The 25,964-nt window shown below is 43.7% G+C and overlaps 1 protein-coding gene across 1 annotated transcript in view; it reads left to right on the forward strand.

Moving 5' to 3' along the window:
* Positions 1–25,964, forward strand: part of AFG2A (AFG2 AAA ATPase homolog A) — a 707,754-nt gene that overhangs the window by 581,194 nt on the left and 100,596 nt on the right. Inside the window, exon 15 of the mRNA XM_082261533.1 lies at positions 24,789–24,953. Coding sequence (XP_082117659.1) covers positions 24,789–24,953 — 165 coding nt within the window. The remainder of the gene's footprint in view (positions 1–24,788; positions 24,954–25,964) is intronic.

Raw genomic sequence — 25,964 nt, forward strand, 5'->3', positions numbered from 1 at the left:
GCAAGGTCTGCTTTCATACATACATTTTTAAGTTACAGTTTTTAAACACAATTGCTGAAACACTTCCAAAATGTAGCTAAACTCTTAACCCTTTGGGCAGGAATTACGTTATCTCTTTCTATCTTTAAAACGTAAGCTAGAAAAAAGTAAATATAAGATAAAAAAAAAAAGCAATTCTGGCAAGATTTTGCAGCCTGATGGAGTTTTAAGAGATGAGCTCAGTTTCGATAACCACTTGTAATGCAAATGTAGGTGCTGAAATCAGTTCCAGACCTGAAATAACCTTAGTAACAAGTTCCTGCAGAAATCAGAATGAGAGGAAGCATTCCAAGATACTGTTTTACTTTCCGAACTTAGATGAGGAACATTGAACTTTCCTTATAAGCCTTTTCAGCAACCTAGCCCTTTAGATCACACACGTTTTCATTTTCAGTAAGAATGATTAAGCCTAAAATGTACTTGTCCACTAAATGTGCATGCTCTAGACAAGTATTTTACAGGGCTAAGGCAGGCCATAGATGATACATTTCTTTTTTTTTTTTTTTGGGGGGGGGGGGGGGGGGTTGGCTCAACCAGCTGGTTGAATTAAAAAAAAAAAAAAAAAAAAAGAGCTATTGTATTCTGACAGCGGGAAGAGTTCCCCACCATCAGAATACAATGATCAGGGTTGCTGGTTATAGCCAGCAGCACTGATTGAGTGAAATTAACCCCAACAGGCTGGTTTTACAAAAGTTGATCGAAAGATCTATTTCTGTACAACCAGCCTGCCCATAGACGGATCAAAATTCAGCTGGTCCCTGCTGAACTGGCCAAATTTAGATCCATCTATGGTTGGCTTAAGCCATGAAAGTACATTGTATCAAATCTGTAGGAATGTATTAAAATGGGTCATGTCCAAGTTTGGTGGTAGGAAAGAGAGTTTCTTCGATATGTAGTCTCAGGATATGTTTCTACACTCAATGCCATACCTCGTAGAAGGACTGATATGTTAGAAAGGACGGGACACAAAACTTTAGAATGTCCTTTGTAAAAAGTTAATTTGCACCTACACTCAAACCGTTACTGTTTTAGTGTACCAAAATATTCAGTTGTACTATATGAAACTCAATATTGTTGCCCCTCTTTAATACACCCATCTTTAATCTTTAATACACTGGCTTGGGCAGTCCTAAAGAGGACCTGAGGCTGTACCAAAAATGACAAGTAAATGGAAGAGGAATAGTGCACAGTGCCTTAGATTTTACACTGCAATAAAACAGCTATGATGCTCAAAGCACAGGAAGCGCACTGCTATTTTTCAAGAGGTGTTCAAGTACAATAAATATATTAACCGCTTACCCACCAGGCCTATTTCGGACACTTTTTGTTTACAAGTTAAAATCAGTATTTTTTCCTAGAAAACTACTTTGAACCCCCAAACATTATATATATTTTTTTAGCAAAGACTCTGGAGAATAAAATGGCGGTCATTGCAATATTTTTTGTCACCCGGTATTTGCGCAGTGGTCTTTAAAACGCCATTTTGTGGGGAAAAATTTTGAAAAATCACATTTCACTGCATTTAAAAAATACTAAACAGTAAAGTTAGGTATTGTGAAAGATGATGTCACGCCGAGTAAATAGATACCCAACATGTTACGGTTTAAAATTGCACCCCCCGTGGGATGGCGACAAACTACGGTCAGTAGAGATCTCAATAGGCGACACTTTACATTTATTTAACGGTTACCAGTTTAGAGTTAGAGTGTAGCTCTTTTTTTTAAATTATTGCTCACGCTGTGGCGATCGCGGCGATACCTCACATGTGTGGTTTGAACAGCGATTTCATTTGCGGCTCGACTTCCGTAAATTTTTATTTTTTTTTCCCATTTATTTTATTTATTTTTTTAACTTTATTACAGTTTTTAAAAAAAAAAATCTGATCACTTTTATTGCTGTCACAAGCAATGTAAACATCCCTTGTGACAGCAATATGCAGTGACAGGTACACTTTATGGAGGGATCGAGGGTCTAAAAGACCCTAGACCCCTCCACTACACTTCCCTGTATGCAAAACGCCGAAAACAGCGTTTTTGCATACAGCCGTTTTTCAAATTTGCCGCCTTTTGCAGCGCACTAACCCGTAAGTGACGTCATGGACGCCGCCTCCGTGTTACGTCATCGGAGACCCGATCGAAGCCGTTTCCGGCATTGATCGGGACTCCATCCAACCGGCGGACGTGCCGGCTGGGTGCTCGGGGCTCCCGGTGGTACGGGAGCCCCGGTAAAAGCCGCGGAAGGCGGCGGGAGGGGGGGGATGTCCCCTCCCGCCCCCCCGGGTAACGATCGAGCGGCTCCCGAGCCGCATCGGTCGGTACCGACAGAAAGCCGACCGTCGGCTTTAAACCACTGTACCGGGATGATGCCTCTAGCTAGAGGCATCATCCCGGTATACCCCCGCAAAGTTTACGGACGTCATATGACGTCCACCCAGGGAGAAGGGGTTAATAAGATAGCAAAAACTAAAAAAGAAAAAAGATGGAGGAAAGATAAGTATGGTTGTCTGTTTCCAGAGTAATAAGTATGGGATGTTGTAGTACTACTTCCTTAAAACCATTGTATTGAGTATAGATGACCAGTTCAGTTTCTTCTTGTAGTGAAATCCAGTTGGCAAAACATGTTGCTGTGGAGCTTTATTACAACGATTTCAGTAAGCAGCATTGCAACACCCAGTTTTATTTCTTTATATTTATCGAATCACTAACTACTACAACCAATTGCTCCTACTCTGTATCCATACTCTTAGACCTTTTTGTTGCCTTTGATACAGTTGACCACCCACTCCACCTCAAAAAACTCCACTCCCTTGGCCTCCATGGCTCTACTCTTTCCAGGTTTACCTTCTACCTATCTGAACTCACTTTAAGTGTCACCTACAACTCTATATCTTCCTCCTTTTCCTCTTTTTGTAGGAGTCCCCCTAGGCTCTGTCTGTTGACCCCTTTCTACTTTATCTACCACTCCCTGGGTCAGCTGATAGCCTCCCACTGCTTCTAATACAATTTATTTGCTGACAACACCCAAATGTATCTCTTTACTTCTCAGCTTACCCTTTCTGCCTCCTCATGCATCACTAATTTACTAACTTACATATCAGTCTGGATGTCACACCACTTCCTCAAGCTTAATCCTTTCAAAACTGAGTTCATAATATCCCCACCTCGTATTCCCTTCCCTGACTTTTTATCAAGTTCTGTGACGCAACCACCAGTTCCTCCCTTATGCAGGGTGCTAGGTATCATCCTGGATTCTGACCTCTCCTTTCACCCAATTACTGTCTAAATCTTGCCGTCTTATCCCTAATAACATTTCCAAAATTTGCTGCCTTTTACCAGATAACACCACACAGTTACTAATTCACTCCAATGTCATATCTCATCTCGACTGTTGTAACTCTTTTCTCGCTGGTCTAACTTTACACAAGCTATCCCCCCTTTTATTTATCATGAATGCTGCTGCAAGACTTATTCACCTTACCAAATGCTCAGTGTCTGCCACCTCTATTTCGCAAGTCCCTCCACTTAGCTCAAGCCCGACAAATATTTTGAAAACACGAACAACAACATACAAAGCCATCCACAACTCTACTCAACATCACCAACCTTGTTTCAAAATATCAGCCAAAATGTCCCCTCCTCTCCTCCCAAGACCTCCTGTTCTCTACCACCCTCATCACCTTCTCCTATGCTTGTCTTTAGGACTTTTCTAGAGCCTTTCTCATCCTCTAGAACTTCCTACTTCAATCATCTTATTTGTCTGCACTTAAGTGATCCCTGAAAGCTGAAATCTAACTTCCCCGCCAGCTCATTCCTCACAGTTACTACCTTTAGTATCACGTTCCCCTCCCTCTAGATTCTATGCTCTCACAAGCAGGGTCCTCCTAACCCTGTTGTTTTCAATTGCAATAGTACTGTCTCTCTTTATGTATTGTGCTGCACAAACGAATAGTGCTATATAAATCCTTTTATGATAATATTATAATTACTCTATACTGGATAGGACCCAAATTATTTGAACAATTGCTCCAGTTACCACACAAAGACACCAAGGGGTTGATTTACTAAAACTGTAGAGCGCAAAACCTGGTTCTGGTGCAGTTGTGAATGGTAGCCAGACAGCTTCTAACTTCAGCTTGTTTAATTAAGCTTTGACAAAAAAAAAAAAAAAAACCTGGAAGCTGATTGGTTTCTATGCAGTTCCCACCAGATTTTTCACCTTCCAGTTTTAGTAAATCAACCTCAAAGTATTTATAGATAATTCAATATGTACTAAAACCCTTTGGGAATCTACCTCAGTATGTGGCCATCATATGGTGCTTTGGGAATATACACTGCTCAAAAAAATTAAAGGAACCCTTTGAAAACACATCAGATCTCAATGGGGAAAAATATGATGCTGGATATCTATACTGAAATGGACTGGGTAATGTGTTGAAAGGATGCCACATCGTTTGATGGAAATTAAAATTATCAACCTACAGAGGGCTGAACTCAAAGACACCCCCAAAAATCAAAGTGAAAAAATGATGGAGCAGGCTAGACTATTTTGCTGAAATTTCATTGCAGCAACTCAAAATGGAACTCGGTAGTTTGTGTTGCCCCACATGCTTGTATGCATGACTGACAACATTGGGGCATGCTCCTAATGAGACGACAGATGGTGGTCTGGACCAGAGCATCACTGAGCTCCTAAACAGACTGAGGTGCAACCTGGCGGGGTCGGATGGACCGAAACATACTGTCCCAGACCTGTTCTTTTGGATTTAGGTCTGGTGAGCGTGGGGGTCATTCAATTGTATCAATTATCAATTCCTTCACTCTCCAGAAACTGGCTGCATACTCTCGCCAAATAAGGCCTAGCATTGTCATGCACCAGGAGGAAGCCAGGACCCAGTGCACCAGCATAGGGTTTGACAATGGGTCCAAGGATTTCATCCCGATACCTAATGGCAGTCAAGGTGCCATTGTTTAGCCTGTAGAGGTCTGTGTGTCCCTCCATGGATATGCTTCCCCAGACCATCACTGACCCACCACCAAACCGGTCTTGCTAAACGATGTTACAGGCAGCATAACCTTCTCTGTGGCTTCTCCAGACCCTTTCACGTCTGTCACATGTGCTCAGGGTGAACCTGCTCTCATCTGTGAAAAGCACAGGGCCCTAGTGGTGGACCTGCCAATTCTGGTGTTCAATAGCAAATGACAATAGCGCTCCACGGTGCCAGGCAGTGAGCACATGGCCCACTAGAGGATGTTGGGTCCTTAGGCCACCCTCATGAAGTCTGTTTCTGATTGTTTGGTCAAAGACATTCACACCAGTGGCCTGCTGGAGGCCATTTTGTTGGACTCTGGCAGTGCTCATCCTGTTCCTCCTTGCACAAAGTAATATATACCAGTCCTGCTTGCTGATGGGTTAAGGATTTTCTACGGCCTGGTCCAGCTCTCCTAGAGTAACTGCCTGTCTCCTGGAATCTCCTCCATGCTCTTGACACTATGCTGGAAGACACAGCAAACCTTCTGGCAATGGCACGTATTGATGTGCCATCCTGGAGGAGTTGCACTGCTTGTGCAACCTCTATAGAGTCCAGGTATCGCCTCATTCTACCAGTAGTGGCAATGACCCTAGCCAGATACAAAACTAGTAAAAAACATTCAGAAAAAATGAGTAGGAAATAAACATTTCTTTGGCCTCCACCTGTAAAACCATTCCTGTTTTGGAGGTTGTCTCGTAGTTTCCCATCTTGTGCACCTTTTGTTAATTTCAATAACACCAAAGCAGCTGAAACTGATCAACAACCCCATCCACTACTTAACTGACCAGATCAATATCCCAGGATTTTAGCTGACTTGATGTTAAAAAGTGTTTCTCTAATTTTTTTGAGCAGTGTATAAACTGGACATATAGGGATTGATTTACTAAAACTAAGAGTCCAAAATCTATTGCAGACGTGCATTGTAGCCAATCAGCTTCTAACTTCAGCTTGTTCAATTAAAGTATAAGTAAAAGCAAAACTTTTTTTTCTCTTACGTCCTACGACAGTCGCCGCCTCTTCATAATCTTCACTAATGGGGTAATTGACCTTTTCTCCGCAGGAGTAGCTAGGCAACAAGATTTGTTAATATCAAAGCTTTTAGCATATCACACCCCTAGGGGGTGGTCCCCTCAGTCAATACCTCCCTGCTTCCTGCATTCTCAACCCAGTTTCTAATGCCTAGCTTAGGAGTAGCTGGCTTTCAGTCTCAGCCTTCTATCCTCTTTTTGATTTTATTTTGAGTATTTTTCTCTTTCTTTTACTTAGCTGTTCTTTTTCTCAGCATTAGTTTAGTTTCTTCGGATGAAGATGATCATGCGGAGCTGGGTCTCGGACTGGCCACCCTGGATCCCAGGGTTCAGGGCCAGGGGCTTCCCAGCCTGCCATCGAGCGTTCAGCTCAGGTTTCCCTGGCATATTAAACGACCCATCCTTGTTCGCTGCAGGGATGATGCCTGTGAGGTGGCTACCTCACCGGACGCCATTTGCGGTTTCGCACCGCAGTTCCACTGCTTCCTGGCTGCGACACTCCCTGTCCTCAGTGCAGCGGTTTGGTCGCTGGAGAAGGCTCCCCACGCCATCCGGACTGGTAAGTGCAATTCTATGTGGGGACCTGTCTGTTTTGGGTGTCAGTCTGTGACTGTGTGACCCTGCATGTCTGTGTATGTGCTGAGCTCCCTGTCAGATTCCTGTGTGGAATAGATGCCTTTCTGTGGGCTGCGGGGGGGGGCTCTCCTTTGCTATTTGAGAGTATGGGGCAGACTGGGCTTGGACATGCTGTGAGGCGGCCGCTACTGCGGCCCGCCATTTTTTGCGCAAATTATGGTGACCGGCCCTGTGTGGTACGGCGCGGTGTTTTGACGCCAAACGCCGCCATTTTGGCGGCGATCGATCATACAGCCACATGTCGGCGCCATTTTCTCATTGCCTGAAATGCCTCGGCCGAGCGGCCATGTTTGTGTAGCCTGCATAGGCTTTATAGGGCGGTCAGTCATTGCATCTCTTCCTTTTGCTCTGGAACAGCGATCGGTGGCAGCAGCCTGTGTGGTCTCTCCAGGTTTTTACCTTTCCTTTCCCTGTATTTCCTTGCTCGGTGTCCTTATCCCTGTGGGGGTCGGTACATACAGTAGTGGGCTACGCTCGCCGCGGTCTTAAAGGGGCAGTCCTCCTTTTTCAATTATTGCTGGGGCATGGATTCTTAGGATTGCAAGTTTCCTCCCACCTTGGTGGGGGGCCAAGGGGCTGCTGCATCCCCCGAGGGGGCTGATCTGGCTGCTATTGTGGCGAACTTGGCTTCTCAGGTGCAGATGCTAATGGCTGATCGATCCGCAAAACGGCCCAGATTGTCTATTTCCTCTGATTCAGAGGGCGATGGGGCTGCTATGGCTGGAGTGCCCTTCTCAGGGTCTCGCTCATCTCTGGACCTTGGGGGGTCTGAGGGGGAGGCTGAGGTAGAAGGGGTTGATAATTCTCCCCCTGGCTCGCCTGAAGAGCTTGCACTCATGGATGAGTTGGTTGCTTCTATCAAGGAAACACTGTGTTTGCAGGATGAACCATGTCCTCCTGCTTTGATGTCCTCTTATGGGACGCAAAGGAAACGCAAAGCAGCGCAGGTTTTCCCCTGCCCTGCGGAATTTCAGCGCACTGTTGATGAGCAATGGCGCAATTTAAAGAAGCCCTTTACTGTGCCAAGTAAGTTCAAGCTGCGTTATCCCTTTACACCCACCACTGATGAGCGTTGGTGTGTGCCGCCTCAGGTGGATCACGCGGTGGCGGTTTTGAATAAATCTACTGCGATCCCTGCTGAGGATACCCCGGTGTTCCGGGACCCTACGGACAGGAGATTGGAGTCTCTTGCCCGTCATGCTTATACGGTTGCTGGTTCTATGCTGAAGCCTATTTTTGCTTCCATTTTGGCAGCCCAGGCTATTGCGGATTGGGCGCAGGTGCTAAGGCGCACCCTGGTGGCTGACTCTGCTCCACCGACAACATTGGCTATGGTGGATCAAATTCATCAGGGTGTCATGTATTTGTGTGATGCGGACTTGGATTTAGTCCCTTTGGCTGCACGCCTCTCAAGTGTGGCGGTTTTGAACCGTCGCCTGATATGGCTGAAATGTTGGTCACTTGACCAATCATCTCGCAAGACTTTAGCTAATTTGCCCTACGCGGGATCTCGCCTTTTTAGCGAGTCTTTGGATACTCTGATAAAGGGAATTTCCGGGGGTAAGAGCACTCTCTTACCCCAAACTCACAAGAATAAGAAGAATACCTCGTTTAGGCCCTCTCAGGGGTCCTTTCGTGCCTTTCGGTCGCAAGATAGGGGCAAGCCCTTCAAGGGCCAAGGCTCCCAGAAGAAGCCGTGGGCAGGTAAGCAGGAGTCCGGCCAGTCCGGGTCCGCTGCCCATACCAATTCGGCCTGAAGGGGCGCCCTCACCCGGTTCTGGGGTGGGGGGACGTTTGCTCGGTTTTCTTCAACCCTGGCTGGCCCGCATTCGGGACAGGTGGGTTCAGGAAATCGTTCGATCTGGATACAAGATCGAGTTTCTCTCTCGGCCGGCGAGCAGATTTTTTCCCTCACATCTTCAGCTGTCTCCGGAGCACTTGCAGGATCTGCACCTGGCAGTGCAGGACCTGCGGGCCCAGGGAGTGGTGGTTCCGGTGCCTCATCGGGACAGATTTCGGGGGTTCTATTCCAATCTGTTCACTGTGCCCAGAAAGGAGGGCAAGGTGCGTCCGATTTTGGACTTAAAAGCTCTGAACCGCTTTGTGCGGGTTCGCAAGTTCCGCATGGAATCCTTGCGCTCGGTGGTGGCTGCCCTGGTTCCGGGGGAATTCATGGCCTCCATCGACTTGAAGGATGCATAACCAATTCATGGCATTACCCTTTGGTCTCGCTTCGGCTCCGCGGGTGTTCACCAAGGTGCTTGCGCCGGTCCTGGCTTTATTGAGAGCCCAGGGCATCTCTGTCTTGGGGTGTCTGGATCTGGGATTGATGGTCTCGGCTTTCGAGGCGATTCCCTTCGCCCAGTTTCACACGCGGGATCTTCAGGCGGAGATCCTGGCCAAGTGGGACGGGCGTCCGCTATCTCTGGATCTGCGGATTTCGTTGAGCCGCCTCAGCCGAAGGGGTCTTTTGTGGTGGCTCCAGTCCCCGGCGGTGTCGGGGGACAAGTCCTTTCGTCCTTTGTCGTGGACGGTGATCACCACGGATGCCAGCCTGTCGGGCTGGGGTGGTGTTCTGGGCGTTCTGTCCGCCCAGGGAACTTGGTCGGAGGAGGAATCCTCCCTTCCGATCAACATTCTGGAATTGCGAGTGATAAATCTCTGCCTTCTGCGTTGGACGGACAGGCTTCAGGGCCGTCCGGTTCGGGTACAGACGGACAATGCCACAGCGGTGGCCTACATCAACCACCAAGGGGGCACCAGGAGTGCCCGAGCGGCTCGGGAAGTAGCCGACATTCTGTCTTGGGCCGAGACGTACGTCCCGGCGATCTCTGCAGTTCACATTCCGGGGGTGGAGAACTGGCAGGCGGATTATCTGAGTCGCCAGACCCTGGACCAGGGGGAATGGTCCCTTCACCCGGATGTCTTTCAGTTGTTGTGCGCGAATTGGGGTTCCCCAGATTTGGACCTGTTCGCGTCTCGTCTAAACAACAAGGTGGAAAGGTTCGTGGCAAGGACCCGCGATCCTCGGGCAGACGCCTCAGACGCGTTAGTGGCGCCCTGGCATCAGTATCGTCTGATGTATGCCTTTCCACCGATTCAGCTGCTGTCCAGGCTCCTTCGCAGGTTGGCCTCTGAACCGCACACGGTGATTCTGGTGGCACCGGACTGGCCTCGCCGGTCTTGGTACGCAGACCTCGTGAATCTGGCGGTCGACGCTCCGTTGCGTCTGCCTTTTCGAGAAGATCTCCTGTCTCAAGGACCGATATTCCATCCTGCTTTACAGTCGCTGGCTTTAACGGCCTGGCTTTTGAAAGCCAGGTCCTGAAGGATAGGGGTCTCTCCCCTGAGGTCATTCCCACTTTGATCAAGGCTAGAAAAGCCTCTTCGGGGAAGATTTACTACCGTACTTGGAAGGCGTATTCCCCTCGCTCGTACTCGGTATCGAGAGTGTTGGCTTTCCTTCAAACGGGCGTGGACCAGCGTTTGGCGTTGGCCACGATTAAGGGTCAGATTTCTGCGCTGGCCGTTCTCTTTCAACGCCCTGTGGCGTCTAATTTTTTGGTTAGCACCTTTGTTCAAGGGGTGCGACACTTGGCCCCTCCTCGGAGGGACCCTTTACCTCCATGGGACTTGAACCTTGCTCTGTCCGTGTTGCAGCATGCTCCCTTTGAGAAGATGAGGGAGATCTCGTTGTCTCTGTTGTCCAGGAAGGTTGCCTTTTTGGTGGCGATCACTTCGGCTCGCAGGGTATCGGAGCTGGCGGCCTTGTCCTGCAGCTCTCCCTACTTGGTGATTCACTTGGATAAGGTGGTCTTACGACCTGACCCTTCTTTTCTTCCGAAGAGGATCTCGGAATTTCACCTCAATGAGGACATTGTCTTACCTTCGCTTTGCGCTAAAGCCTAAGCATCCAAAGGAGGTGGCTTTGCATGCCTTGGATGTTGTCCGGGCGATCAGAGTTTACCTGTCATCGACGAAATCCTTTCGCAAGTCGGATTCTCTATTTGTCCTTCCAGAGGGTCCTCGGAAGGGCATGGCGGCGTCGGCTGCGACCATCGCCAAATGGATCGGACAGACCATTGTGCAAGCCTATGCTTTGAAGGGGAAGGTTCCTCCTTTCCCTGTGAAGGCACACTCTACCAGGTCTCTGAGTACATCTTGGGCCTATCGTCATCAGGCTTCTGTGGCCCAGGTGTGTACGGCGGCGACTTGGTCGTCCGTTCACACCTTCTCAAAATTTTACAAGGTGGATGTTCAGGCATCGGCAGATGCTTCCTTTGGCCGTAAAGTTCTTAGTGCGGCAGTGCCTTAGGGTCCCTTGTTTGGGTCCTTGGCTGTTGGGGTGTTTTTACCCCTAGGTTACTTGTTCTTCCTGGGTTGTTGCTCCTGTTGAGCACGTTTTGTTGCCCAGTTGGTTCTCTTACTTTGGTAAGGTTCTTTTTTCTGATGTGGGTACTGCGTTGCTTTAGGCGCGGCTGCGTTTTTCCCACCCTTTATGTCTACACTGCTCTGGGACGTCCCCATTAGTGAAGATTATGAAGTGGCGGCGACTGTCGGAGGACGTAAGAGAAAACGGAATTTTTGTAAAATCTTACCGTAAAATTCCTTTCTCTGAGTCCTCCGACAGTCGCCGCCCCCGCCCCTCTTTTGGGGTTTGTTTATGTACTCTACTGCTATGCTACTGAAACTGAGTTGAGAATGCAGGAAGCAGGGAGTTATTGACTGAGGGGACCACCCCCTAGGGGTGTGATATGCTAAAAGCTTTGATATTAACAAATCTTGTTGCCTAGCTACTCCTGCGGAGCAAAGGTCAATTACCCCATTAGTGAAGATTATGAAGTGGCGGCGACTGTCGGAGGACTCAGAGAAAGGAATTTTACGGTAAGATTTTACAAAAATTCCGTTTTTTTTTTAGTTTTAGACAGAGTGGAGAGGGATTAGAACCCCTGTCAATTTCTATTGCTGTCTGTGTCCCCATTAGGGAGATTCACTCTCTCTATTAGTCATGTTTTCTATTATCCATGAAAGTAGAAAGAAAATCCCAATTTTTGGGTTGTTCCTAGAAAAGTAATAGAGGGGAAATCTTTCAATGGGGCCACTAGTTCTGGTGGCCTAAGGGTCCCCTAGAAATTTTCTTAATTTTCAGGGTTTTCCTCTCATCCTTCCTGTCATTACTCTCTCATTCCTGTTTGGCTATGAGGCAGAAAGTGAATGGGATGGTGAAGAAAAAAATTGACAGGGGTTATAACCCTCCTTTGCTCTATCCAAAATGAAAAAAAAAAAAAGGGTTTTGTGTCCATAAAAAATGTATGCTGATTAGTTTCCATGCAGAGCTGCACTGGATTTACACTTTCCAGTTTTAGTAAATCTTCCCCACAATGTCCTGAAATATTTTTTATTTGGTCACATTTGTTTAAGAATGGGACAATCCCAAATTGTTTTTTGGAGAGCTTGAGAGTTTACTAAAATGATCAAAATGAGAAATGACAGAAAGGGTGCACCACTCAAAAGATGACCCATGAGATCCTGTGCATCCTGTGTGTATGAAGCCAGGTGCCCGCCCAGTCTGCAACCAAGTCTATAGTACAAAGAAAGGTAAGGTGGCGGCACAAAAGCATAAAAAGCATAAAAAGTTTGTATCTTTATTAGAAACCTATTAAAGGCAGGGAGGAGACATGCACATACAGCTCATGGAAAGTTAGCATGAGTAAAATTATCAACCCTGGGATGAGCATCCTCTTGTGCTCACCAAAAAAAAAGTCACATTGGAATCGGGAGCTGAATATTTCCTACATCGTAAAGGAGATGAATCAGAAAAAAGTTTGCAGTGACAGTACAAAATCTGTAACTGTGTCTTTGCACTTTGCATTGCTTTTTTTCACATCTTTGTACATATACCCTGATTCAAATTTCAGAATATTTACGCTGCCTATGAAACAAGGTCATCATCTCTTTTTTCTGCTTTATCACCTAGGCTTGCACCCATGAACACGCATGTGTACAAGATAGGTTGTGTATCTTTATCCTGCACTAGGTATACCAGAATAAACATCAGCTAGGACAACACAAACTGTTCTTCAATGTTACCTATATGTATGAGGCATATGGTGCTCTAAGGTCAGAAAACATCATTTATGCTTTCAGATTCTGATGAGAGAAAAAATGCTGAGAGCACATTTTTGAAGAAGACTACATTAACGTGTAGTGAGATAGTCAATATATCAATCTTTTTTCCCAAGTGGGGCTGGTATTGTGTTTTTAAGAACATTGTCTCTGGAGTATGTGAGGATAGACTAATATCAGATGCAATCATGTTCCAAGAACAATTTTAGCCATTTATCTCAGTTACCTGTAAAAGCAGAGAGCATGTTTTATGAAGACAATATGCAGACAGTATTTTTTGTGCAATGAAAAGAGGCCCAGAGAAGGACAGCTAGCTTAACTTACAATTATGTCTTTAGGGGATTAGAATAGTGAAGTTTGAATGGAATTTTCTGCCCTCTGGGTAAGACAGAGCTGCTAAATAGACTTATAATGTATGCCATATTTATTAATAAGGGTTATATTTTATTTTACATCTTTAAAAATGTGTTTTTATAGTTCCTCAGCATAATCTAACTGTTCTGAACACATTCACATTTGTTTTTCTTTAATAATACCGTGTATGTAAACTGTAACAATGAATGTCACTTCTTTGCTCCCTTTCAGTCTGTTAGTCTTACCATTGGAAGCATTTTGTTTAATAAATGCAAAAAATCAAAACCTGATAATCTGCCAGCAATCCAGTGAGCTCCTCACTTGTTGTAATGGGCTGACAACAGACTGCCTTTGCTGCACTAAAATCCCAGGTAGCCTTTACTACCCCACTTTTTTTTCTGCAAACTACAGAACCTCTCCTCCCTATGATATAGAACAGAGAGTGGTTGTTCTGTAGTCCTAACACACTTCTTGTCCTAGAGGGACAATGTAATAATGCTTCCTCCATATATACAATCCAGTCCACACTTCCTATCTTAAAGATATTTCCTCCACTTTTCCTGTCGCAGAGTGGCCATATTGCTTCCTCTTTATATATATATAGTACTGTGGGTGAGCATTTTTACCCTGGGACAGGGGTGTGTTACTGACACAATCTCCAGGTGAAAATAAAGAAAAAAGCTTGGAAAAGGTAAAGAATACTGCCAACACATCTAAAGACTGGTACGCTGTAATATATATTAAAGCGGAAATCCACTCGCTTTGTGTTTATTAAAAGTCAGCAGCTACAAAAAGGGTATCTGCTGACTTTTAATAAACACACACTCACGTGTCCAATGATTCAGGGATGAAGCCTTGCTCCTCTCCCTCTCCTCTTGGCGGCGCTGGCATCTCTAGTGTGGGCACCCGGCTGTGACAGCTTGCGGCTTCACTTCCGGGTGTGCACTGTGCATGCGTGAGTCTTGCTGCGTGTCGTGAATGGCCAGACAATCTTCTGGGACCTGTGACGTGTCCCAGAAGATTGCAGGGAGGGAAGAGGAGAGGCTTGAGCGGAAGTAGCAGCGGGTACATGTCAAATCTAGGTACCTGCTCCCCCCCCCACAAAAAAATGACATGCCAAATGGTGAATAGCACATGATCTTAGCATCAGTTCCACATGTATACATTTTTCAAGGTTCTCTTAAAGTGGTTCTGAAGGCCAAAGGTTTTTTTACCTTCATGCATTCTATGCATGGAGGTAAAAAATCCTTCAGTGTGCAGTTCCCCCCCCCCCCCCCTTTCCTCTTATACTCACCTGAGCCCAATTCAGCAATGTGCACGAGAGCAGAAGCTCCGGGGTCTCTCCCTCTTGATTGGCTGAGACACAGTAGCAAGAGCCGTTGGCTCCCGCTGCTTTCAATCACTGCTGTCAATCAAAACCAGGGAGGGGGGGGGGCCAAGGTTCGCAATCACTGCTCTAGGGGCACTCAGCACAGGGAGGGGCCAGGAGTGTTGGCAGGGAAACCCACGAAGAGAAGGATCAGGGCTGCTCCGTTCAAAACCATTACAGGTAAATTTGACATGTTTGTTATTTAAAAAAAAATCTAAACCTTTACAAACCCTGTAAAATTTCAGAAATTTCTGTGTATCTTCAAGAATCTGTTTTTGTATAAACGATTAAATTTTCGACTCGGTAGTGACTACAGTCCGGCTTTCCTAAAGTTTGAAAGACAGTAAGCTAGCTCATTGCTTAGAAAGTTTGGAGACACCTGTGATTACAGCACAACACCATCCAAAAACTGCAAAAATATGGATTTGGAGTAGATTTACCTTTTAACCAATTTTATTTAACCACTTAAGCCCCAGAAGATTTTACCCCCTTCCGGACCAGGTCCTATTTTGAGATTCGGCACTGCGTGACTTAAACGGACAATTGCGCGGTCGTGCAACGCTGTACCTAAACGAATTTGACGTCCTTTTTTTCCCACAAACAGAGCTTTCTTTTGGTGGTATTTGATCACCTGTGCGATTTTTTGATCATGCGCTATAAACAAAAAAAGAGCGTCAATTTTGCAAAAATAACAATATTTTTCAAATTTTTTTATATGAAATTCCCCCCAAAAAAAAATGTAAAAATCAAAATTTTTTAACATTTTTGGCCAATTTGTTTTATGCTACATATGTTTGGTAAAAAAAATCGCAATAAGCGTATTTTGATTAGTTTGCGCAAAAGTTATTGCGTTTACTAACTAAGGGAAAGATTTTTGTCATTTTTGTTGTTTTTTTTTAACGAGTAATGGCGGCGATCTGCGATTTTTTTTGTGGGACTGCGACATTGCGGCGGACGGATCGGACCCTTGACTGACATTTTTTACACTTTTGGGGGTACCAGTGACATTACTACAGCTATACATATGCACTGTTACTGTAAAAATTACACTGGCAGGGAAGGGGTTAACTTTATTGGAGAAGGAGGGGTTAAGTGTGTCCCTAGGGGCGTGCTTCTAACTGTGAAGGGATGTGGCTAGTGGTGTAACTACAGCGATATACGATCCTGCATAGCAGGACCGTATGATCTCTGCACTTACACAGGGGAGAATGACAGGCGGCTTTGTTTACATTAGCCGTCTGCCTTTCTCCCTCTGTAACGGACGATCGCGAGTGACCGGCGGACATCAGGTCCGCCGGGCACACGCGCAGGGGTGACCGTGAACAAACGGGGGCGGGAGCGCGCCTCCGGACGGTGCGCGCACGCCCCCTAGTGGCTCACAGGCGAGTGACGTACCTATATGTCACTTTGCCTGCACGGGGCTGAGCGCCACTGTATATGTACTTGCGGCAGTCGGCAAGCGGTTAAAGAAGAAAGTTGTTCTAAATAGAAAAGTAAAGATGGTTCATGCTTGAGTCACGTTAAAATAAAATTTAAAAAAAATAACCGTAAAAAGAGCAGATAAAACATAAAAAATTATAAATTATGAAATTATCAATTATGTAAACCTCATTCAAAAATCCTAAAAACACTGTACTTCTAATACAGTAAATAGTGGTATTTGTGATAGCATTGACAAGTTTTGCAGGCCATCTGTGGGATGTTGAAATTCATATAACACTCCAAGCAGTTTACTGTAGCGACTCACAAGAGAGTATAGTTAATGTAATAGGCAGATGTGTGAAAGCCCAGTACATAGCTGGGGGATTTCCCTTATACTTAAGACAATTTTCTCTTATGCATTTGGCCAATAGAGACTTGTTAGTACTGAACCACTTGGCAAGAACTTGGTTTCCACTGTGGCTAAAAATCAGTCTAACTAACAAATGGCAGATGACTGTGACTAGCGAAGCCCTAGGGTTCAATGTAGTTGAGGAATTAGCTTCTATCATTGTAACATAAGCCACAAGTAGTTACATCGAAATTTACTGGCATAACTGTGATTGTTGTGGTTATTTTCTACATATAGCAAACTACATGACAATATAACCCAAAGCCAAATATAAAACACCATATACATGCAGGCAGTCCCCAGATTCTGAATAAAATGGAGAGGTTCTGTAGGTTTGATCTTAAGTTGAATTTGTATGTAAGTTGGAACATGTACATTTTTTAAGTTTAACTCCATCCAAAAAATAATTTTTAAGTTTTGGATAGCATAGGGAAGGGTTTACTGGCCATGCAGTGATGTGGTATTGCTGACAGGTCCCCTGAACAGTAGGTGGCAGCATGCAGTGAGTAGCAAGATTCCCTGCTTCCTCTGTTCTTATGTCGTATGCAAGTCAGGTGTTTGTAACTCGGGGACTGCATATCTATCTATCTATCTATCTATCTATCTATCTATCTATCTATCTATCTATCTATCTATCTATCTATCTATCTATCTATCTATCTATCTATCTATCTATCTATCTATCTATCTATCTATCACCAAAAGCATTGGGATGCCTGCCTTTACACACACATGAACTTTAATGGCATCACAGTCCTAGTCCGTAGGGTTCAATATTGAGCTGACCCACCCTTTGCAGCTATAACAGCTGTCCACAAGGTTTAGGAGTGTGTCTATGGGAATGTTTGGCCATTCTTCCAAAAGTGCATTCGTGAGGCCAGTCAAGTTCCTCTATCCAAAAATCAATTACTCCTGTTTTTATGGACTTTGCTTTGTGCACTGTTCCAAATCATGTAGTGGAGGGGGGATTATGGTGTGGGGTTGTTTTTCAGGGGTTTGGCTTGGCCCCTTACTTCCAGTGAGGGGAACTCTTAAGTTGTCAGCATACCAAGATATTTTGGACAATTTCATGCTCCCAATATTTGGGAACAGTTTTGGGATGGCCCCTTCCTGTTCCAACATGACTGCACACCAGTGCACAAAGCAAGGTCAATAAAGAAATGAATGAGCGAGTTTAGGGTGGAGTAATTTGACTGGCCTGCATGGAATCTTGACCTCAAGCCAATAGAACACCTTTGGGATAAAATAGTGTGGAGACTGTGACCCAGGACTTCTCTTCCATATCAGTGCCTGACCTCAAAAATGCGCCTCCAGAAGAATGGTCAAACATTCCCATAGACACACTCCTAAACCTTGTGGACAGCCTTCCCAGAAGAGTTGAAGCCATTATAGCTGCAAAGGGTGGGCCAACTCAATATTGAACCCTACGGACTAAGACTGGGATGCCATTAAAGTTAATGTGCGTGTAAAGCCAGGCGTCCTAATATTTTTTGGTAATATTGTGTGTGTTTGTGTGTGTATATGTATGTATATATACATATATATATATATATATATATATATATATATATATATGTGTGTACAGTCTTATTTTGATCAAGCGTGACTAAATGACTCAATCTAAAACATTTTTTGGTTTTCAATAAAGAAGGGAAGGGTTAGATCTGTCCGGTTATCAATTCAGTGTCCCTGTTAGAGAGAATCTTTCTCCTTTTTTTCTTCTGGTGACACTAAAGCAATAGTATGTCCACCATACAAATGTAATAATATATATATATATATATATATATATATATATATATATATATATCATAAGAATATGAAATGTAAATCATCTGTATTTGCCATTTGCCGGAATCTCAGCTCTGGGGCAAACAGCTAAATACACGTATAAATGCTTAGGGAGATGCATTATTTGCTTAAGAGATTTACACAACTCTGCCACACCACACAGCCCTATACGGCAGAGGGGAGAAGACCTGTTTTAACCTGGTGTAGTTCAGAAACAGAGGTCTCTTCCAGCCCCCACCCTTTATTTGAAAAGTAAAAGGGGAACCCGCAGACTGGTAAGCTTATGTCACTCTGTCTTTTCCTCCTATCAGCACGCTCCTTCACTGTAGCACAAATTACTGGCTCCATGTGCTGCTTCTCCTTCCTCCAATAAGAGCTCTGCTGTAATGGACTGCAAGAGGCTGATACCAATGTTCCTTATCTTGATTGCACAAAAGAACACAGAGTTGCATTCATGTTTGTCTTTTAAATCTGCCTGGAGTTTTTAACTGCCGAAATCTGCTAAAAAATTAAACTGCTTCTGAGCTAGACTAGAGACACTTTTTATATGATCCTGTGCTGGTCACTTTATTTGGACAAGCATGAAGCGGGGTCCAGGACAAGCTGGTGTTGGGGGCCTGAAAAACAATGACCGGCATTTCACAGGCTCAGGTTCAACTATGGGGATTCAGCCGGTGAGATAAAAACCAGACTGAAAATGACTGCCAATCAGCTGAAATATTTTGCTCCCTAAGGCAGTGTAAATTCAATTTTGTATTTCACTTGATCGTACCTTTTATATGCTGCTTTGTGTAGGTGCTGTGTTTGCTGCGAACAAAAATGTTTAATTGCTATGTGTTACTTATTGTATCTACAATACCGCATGCCAACATTTTTTTTTTTTATTAAATAATAGCAGAATCAGTAACTTGCCAGAAAAGAGATTGAAACACTTTACCAAGCTGGCATGGTAGAAGTACTCACCCACAGGGTAGATGCCAGAGTACACGGAGTACAGAGTAAGCAATGAGGTCACTTGTGTTGTGCTAAGTACACAAGGACGGCTTTTACCTGCTTGATTCAGATGTTTTAGGCTAAGAACCTGCTACACTAACATCTAAAGCAATGCTAAAAATGAAATACACTGCTGAATATACATACACACAAATAGTTTACCTGTCAAGGGATTTTTAGTTTTGCCCAGCCTTTTTTGTGAGGCACACATTTGCCACACAGGTATACATTTGGGCAGGTGACAGCCATGTTTGCTGATTCAGCTTTGTATCTTCCATTGTTACGTTTCCACCCCAGCCTGCTCACTGAACAATAATGATAGCTTGTCATCAACAAACTGTAAAGGTAATGTATGAAAAAGTACTGCAATCTTCCTGACTATGCAGTGTGGTAGAGGTGTGTACAGTAAATCACAAGACTAGTTAAACAGTTACAACATTTTTGGAAGGTTAAAAGTTCATACATGAATATCTCAGCTGTATGTAGTTGTATGGCTGGAGTACTACAGGTATTTATATAGTATTAACAATGCATGCAGCACTTTACACATACATTGTACATGCGCATCAGCCCTACCTTCAAGGAGCTTACAATCCAAGGTTCCTAAAGCCCCGTACACACGATACGAAAATCGGAAGTAAAATTCCGTCCGAGGAACGATCTGCCGATTTTCGGATTGTTATTATAGTGCTTTCGACAGCCGATTACGAATTTTCGGATGACAAAATCTGGATGTGCAGGCTATAAAATTGTTATCGTACATCAACACAAAGTCCGATTTTCATTTAATTAGTACAGTTTTCATCCGGAAAAAAAAAATAAGAGCAAGACTAGGCATGCTCAGAAACGAAAGAACACATACAAAACAATTCAACACATGACATCACTTCTGAAGTTGAATTCTGTCGTATGGAAATTTTCGTATGAAAGTAACCTCTTCACTTTCCATATCAGACTAGCATGCAACAAAAATACGGATGAAAGATCATCTGTTAATCGGATCGTGTGTACGAGGCTTAATTCACATTTATACATACACATACTAAGGCCTTTTTGTTAGACAGGATCCAATTAACCTACCAGCATGTCTTTAAAGTGTGGTAGGAAATCTACACAGGCACAGAGAAAACGTGCAAACTCCAGGCAGGGAGTCTCGTGGTGGGGATTCGAACTGACACCCCTAGTACTGCCAAGCGGAATTGCTAACGACTTAGCTACTGTGCCCCCACGGCATGTTTTATAGGAGGAAACTAATTTATGAGATTGTTTTTCATTTTCTTTGCTTTTTACACATATCAATTTGATAAGACCACACAAGTTTTTGCACGCAGAAAGTATAGGATACACTACTAGGAAGTAACATAATTATTAGCTGGAAGAGTGTAATTTGATACATCCTTATTTGCCACTTGAAAGCCAACAATGCCCATGCCCATTTTGAGGGCCGCCAGTTGCCAGGCCCCTTTGAACACATGTTGTGCTGTACAGTTAGGCTCTTCTAGGAATATCACTATGTTACTATAGGAAAACATCCCTAAAGTGGTATTAAACCCCCAAAAAAATTACATTTAATAGTTATATATTTAGTATATTGAAACATACTAGTCCTTAAATGTGGTGGCTTTTTTCCTTTATATTCTCCTGGTCATCCAACCAGTAATGTACTTCCTGTCTTGGGGTGTCTCCACTCTGGTTGAGGGAGCAACAGAGACCTTTTTTGAAAACATTATTCATTATTCATTTGGGGAAAGGAAAGTGTTAGCTGTACTAACAGATTTGGATGAACTTGATTAACAAATTAAAGGATAAGTTCGCCTTTGGAACATGTTACATGTTCCACCCGTATTTAGGGTGGAACATGTTCCAGCTCTGTCCTTCTCTAACTGACACTCTTTTTTTTTTTTTCACATAAAGTTTATTTGTTTCAAAACAAAAACAAACAGCAGTGTTAGTGTCGGTTCACACTATGGCGATCCGACTTTGGGGGCGACCTTGCACGGACTTCACTTAATGGAAGTCAATGCAAGACGCTCCGATGTCGCCCCAAAGCAGTACAGGAACTATTTTCTAAGTCGGAGCGACATGAGTCGCTCCTATTGAATGGTTCCCATAGCACAGAATGGATCGCGACTTGTCAGGCTGACAAGTCGCCTGACAAGTCGCGGTAGTGTGAACCGGGACGTACAGACACTTCAGATAGCTAAAGGTTACAATGATCATGAGGTAGACAGCATCCCATAGGTTACCATAAACAGTATTACAAACAAGAATGACACTTCAAGAGAAGGGACTCATCATTTGAGGATAGCCATAGCGGAAAATAGAGGGGGGGAAGAAAACGAAGAACTGCCACTTTTACCACACAGCTCAGTCTGATAAAGGAAGTTAAAAATACCAGACTTACTGACCAGATCACCAAGTAAAAATAGAGGTAAAACAAAGCTAATGAAGCCATCACATATCACATTGGTAAGCTTTTTTGTTTTTGGGCTTAATACCACTCTAACCACAGAAATACCAATATCAGTGTTAATAGAATTGAATTTGAAACATACTTCACAATTTCTCTTTTATCAGAATAACCATATTATCAGGATAACCCTGTATAGTGTATAGCATACACTATATTGTTAAAAATATTGGGATGCCTGCCTTTACATGCACATGAACTTTAATGGCATCTCAGTCTTAGTTCGTAGGGTTCAATATTGAGTTGGTCCACCCTTTGCAGCTATAACAGCTTTAACTGTTCTGGGAAGGCTGTTCACAAGGATTTGGAGTGTACCTATGGGAATGTTTGACCATTCTTCCAGAAGCACATTTGTGAGGTCAGGCGCTGATGTTGGACTAAAAGGCCTGGCTCGCAGTCTTCACTATAATTCATCCCAAAGGTGTTCTATCATGTTGAGGTTGTGTAGGCCAGTCAAGTTCCTCCACCCCAAACTCACTCATCTATGTCTTTATAGACCCAGAAGAGTTTAAGCTGTTATAGCTGCAAAGGGTTGGCCAACTCAATATTGAACCCTACAGACTATGACTGGGATCCCATTAAAGTTCATGTGCCTGTAAAGGCAGGTGTCCCAGTACTTTTGGTAATATAGTGTAGATACAACCTTTGGTGGAAATCGATCAATCGTGTCATAAAGAACACAAACCCCAAAAAAATAAATTACTGAAACATCAAAAGAAGTTTAAAAATAAGCTACCACTGCATTTAGGTAGGTGGCCTTGGTAGCTGAAAAATCTGCCATCAGAGGGATCATTGCCTATTCTATGCCCCTTAAACTCTCTGCACGATGGCATTAACAGCCCAATCCCAGCATATTTTCTTAGGCTGGCTATACATTAAAAAATGTTCTTATGAGGTCAAACCTAAACTTTTAATTTGTATGTAATCAGGCAGGCCCTTGCACTACATAGTTAAAGGTAAATCTAAAGGAAATTGAATAAGAAAATTGTATAATGCATGCCCAGCTTTAGATGCTGGTATTCTTGCATTGCATTTATGCACACAAAAAAGATCATTTTCAACTCCCTTGCCAAGGTGAAAAATGAGAAGATAATTTTTTCTCCATGCAAACAGCCTTACCTCAACCCAGAAATAAATTTTGAACTGGAAGGAAATTTTGCATAACAAATTGACCTTAAAAAAGAGAAAACAGTTGTGCTAAAAATCTGTATAATGAAAACTTTGTCAAAAAAACAACAGAGATTGATGAACTAGAGATTCAATAGATACGGTATATAAAATATAATGTGAAAACACCCTTTTCATGTAGCAGACCTCATGGCCTCTTTGTAGGATATGTTGACCAGTATAACACAGGTGATGTAAGGAATATAGGAAAGGATATATTTCTGCATGCCACTAACCCCCAAGGCAATCTTTTTTTTTTTTTTTTTTTTCACCTTCAAGATGAAATTCTGCAAGTAGGTAGATGAGCCTGACAAAGGAATCCACAAATGTTCAGGGATGTTTTACGATGTTGAAAATGAGTTCAAAGGCCCAAAGCTGACTTCTGCCTGCATGTGAAAAGATCCCTGTAAAAAGCAGCTCAAACTGTTTGTATTAATACAAGCGGAGCGAAACTTGGTGAAACCTGAGACATCTGCCTTTCAGACCTGTCAGAACGTATTCACAGTTCTAGCATACCAAAGATATGTAGGTGTCTCTAGGTTTGAGTGCACTCTGAGAATGCTCTGATTTCAGCCTCAGCCAATGCTAACAGCATGTGATGGGAACATTCAAGAACAAGGACAACATCTTCAGTGGCTTGCTGCTTTCATATTATTTATTGCATAGTTAAAAAGAGTTACAATAGGTCACAGCCGATAGTTTCCAGCACAACAGCCTTTATAAAGAATCATCAGGAAGGGTGTTAGCTCTATTGGTGTGTTACAGGAAGGAAGGCTCCTTCCTTCCATTTTTCTGCATGACTTTCACTGACATGATGAAGCTGGGAACACTGTCACTGGCCCAGAGCCCAAGGCAACCATGCACTGTTTGTAATCAACGGAAACTAAATGTTGTTGCCCAGAGGGGACATTTAGAAAAATGTGTTATCAGATGCTCCTCTGACTTCTATAATGCATTTATTTCATTTAGAAAGTTAGAAAAATGAAATGTTTACGTAACAAAACTCACTGGGTGGCTGAAGATTATTCAGCCTTCTTTAAGTGGGATACAGAAGAAAAACTCTGTACGAGGCACGATCATTCGATTTTCGTATAGTGTGTATACAACTTTCGACATCCAATTCAGACTTTCCAAATGAAAATTTCAGACAAAGTCCAAAATTTTTCTTGTATATGAACAGAACTAATGATTCTCGTTTAATGTGTACTGTTTTCGTGCAAGAAAAGAAAGACTGCGCATGATCAGAAACAATAAACAACAATAAAAAAGCCTTTGTCGTTCGAGAATTTTCATGCAGTTCGTTCCATCCTCGGTTTCCACTTGCTGTGAAACATCAAGGAAAACCTAAAGACCATTCACCCAATTTTCTTTATTCTTCTAGTGTGTACCCCACTTTAATGTTGCAATCCAAGGAATACAGTATAAGGGCATTTACATCTTTAAAACCTTCCACAGTTTCTGACTTGTCAGCTTGCACTACTTTGGTAAAGGCTTGAAGCCTATCTCGGCTGGAGCGAGACATCACAATGGCATCTCCCGGTCCAGACGAGTGCACTAAAACATATACTGTACATGTGTTTGTGATAGTGTTTCCAGAAGTGGTGGCCTTAGCTAGAGTCGGATGTCACTATAATGGTTGTACAGAAACACAAGTGCAGGAGACCCTTTTGATGGAGACTGTTAGCCTACTATAGTCAGTTTTTAAAAAAAAAAAAAAAGTGTCAGCACCTAGAGGCAAGCAATGAAGCAGGAACATTTGAACATACAAACTCTATGCATGTATTTTAGCCATGGAAAAGTCAACCCAGGATCCCAATTTTGCAGTGTAGTTGAGCTATTCAGCCCATTTTTCAAGGCCCCTGCAGATTTTGCTTTGTTGTTGTTAACCTTTTCAGTAGTTGATCTGTGCATAAATGTGTATGATTTTTCAACTTCACATGTAATTTTCATTGCAGGCGCTGATGCGTCCAGGACGTATTGACAGAATAATTTATGTGCCTTTGCCCGATGCTGCCACTCGAAGGGAAATTTTAAGACTTCGGATCCGAAGCATGCCTGTAGACACTGAGGTCAGCCTAGAGGAGCTGGTGATGCGTACACAGCAATATTCTGGAGCTGAGGTAAACATGAATGCTATATATTCATAATAACAGCAAAGTCAAGCAAGCACTTTTTTGTCACTATGCCTTTGTTCTCCTTGCAGGGCAAAAAACAGGCTCAATTTAATGTCAACTTTTGCAGCTACTTAAATTTGCCTTCCTTGACAGTCCTTGCCCGGGGAAGAAAAATGATATTTCTCTTTCATTCATTGACAGACTCAGCTTTAGATCTTCATCACCATTGGGTTATACTGCCCCCTACAGGAGTGGGACACTAGGCAGAAAAAAGTTTGGCTACGTCCCTCTCTCTACTATAGGCATTCCGTTTTTTCTAGTCAGGAGTAAGGACCTAGTTCCTTGCTGGGATCTTTGGTCCTGGCAATTTTTTCTTTTGGATATAAATTTTTTTCTCCTGGATCTACAATCAACTACAGGACTGGGCGACTGGCTGTTAAATCTTGATCCAGTGGTCACCCCAGTCTCTCCAGTGAGTGCACGCAGATCTCAGCTCCGCGCTAGGTTCGCCAACAAAGCCCCACTGGATGGGGGCTGGCCTGCAAGTTAGGGGTCTTGGCCCGAGTCGCAGCATTCCTCCTGGCTGACAGCCCCCCCATTTTGATGAGGGGTTCTGTCTGGACCGGTGACCGTCTGATTTCTGGTATGGTTAGTAGCTGTCCTCACTTTCCCCCTAGGGGGTTTTAGTGGGTCCCTTCTTGGGATGGTTGCACCCCCGGATTCCTTCCCCCCAGGCACCCCCCTTTTCTCTTACGTCCTCCGACAGTCGCCGCCTCTTCATATTCGTCACATATGGGGTATTAGACTTTGCTCCGAAGGAGTAGCTAGGCAACAGAATATGTTAACAATAAAGCTTTAACATATCCCACCCTCAAGGGGTGGTCCCCTCAGTCAATACCCTCCTACTTCCTGCAACCATATCTCAGTTTTAATGTCTAGCTTGTCAGGAGTGGCTGGCTCTCTCTGTGCTGGGACTTTCTGTCCCAGACTCTTTCTTCTTTTTAATATTTTGTTTGA

The sequence above is a fragment of the Pelophylax lessonae genome, assembly GCF_965119305.1.
Source record: "Pelophylax lessonae genome assembly, chromosome: 1".
NCBI lineage: Eukaryota > Metazoa > Chordata > Amphibia > Anura > Ranidae > Pelophylax > Pelophylax lessonae.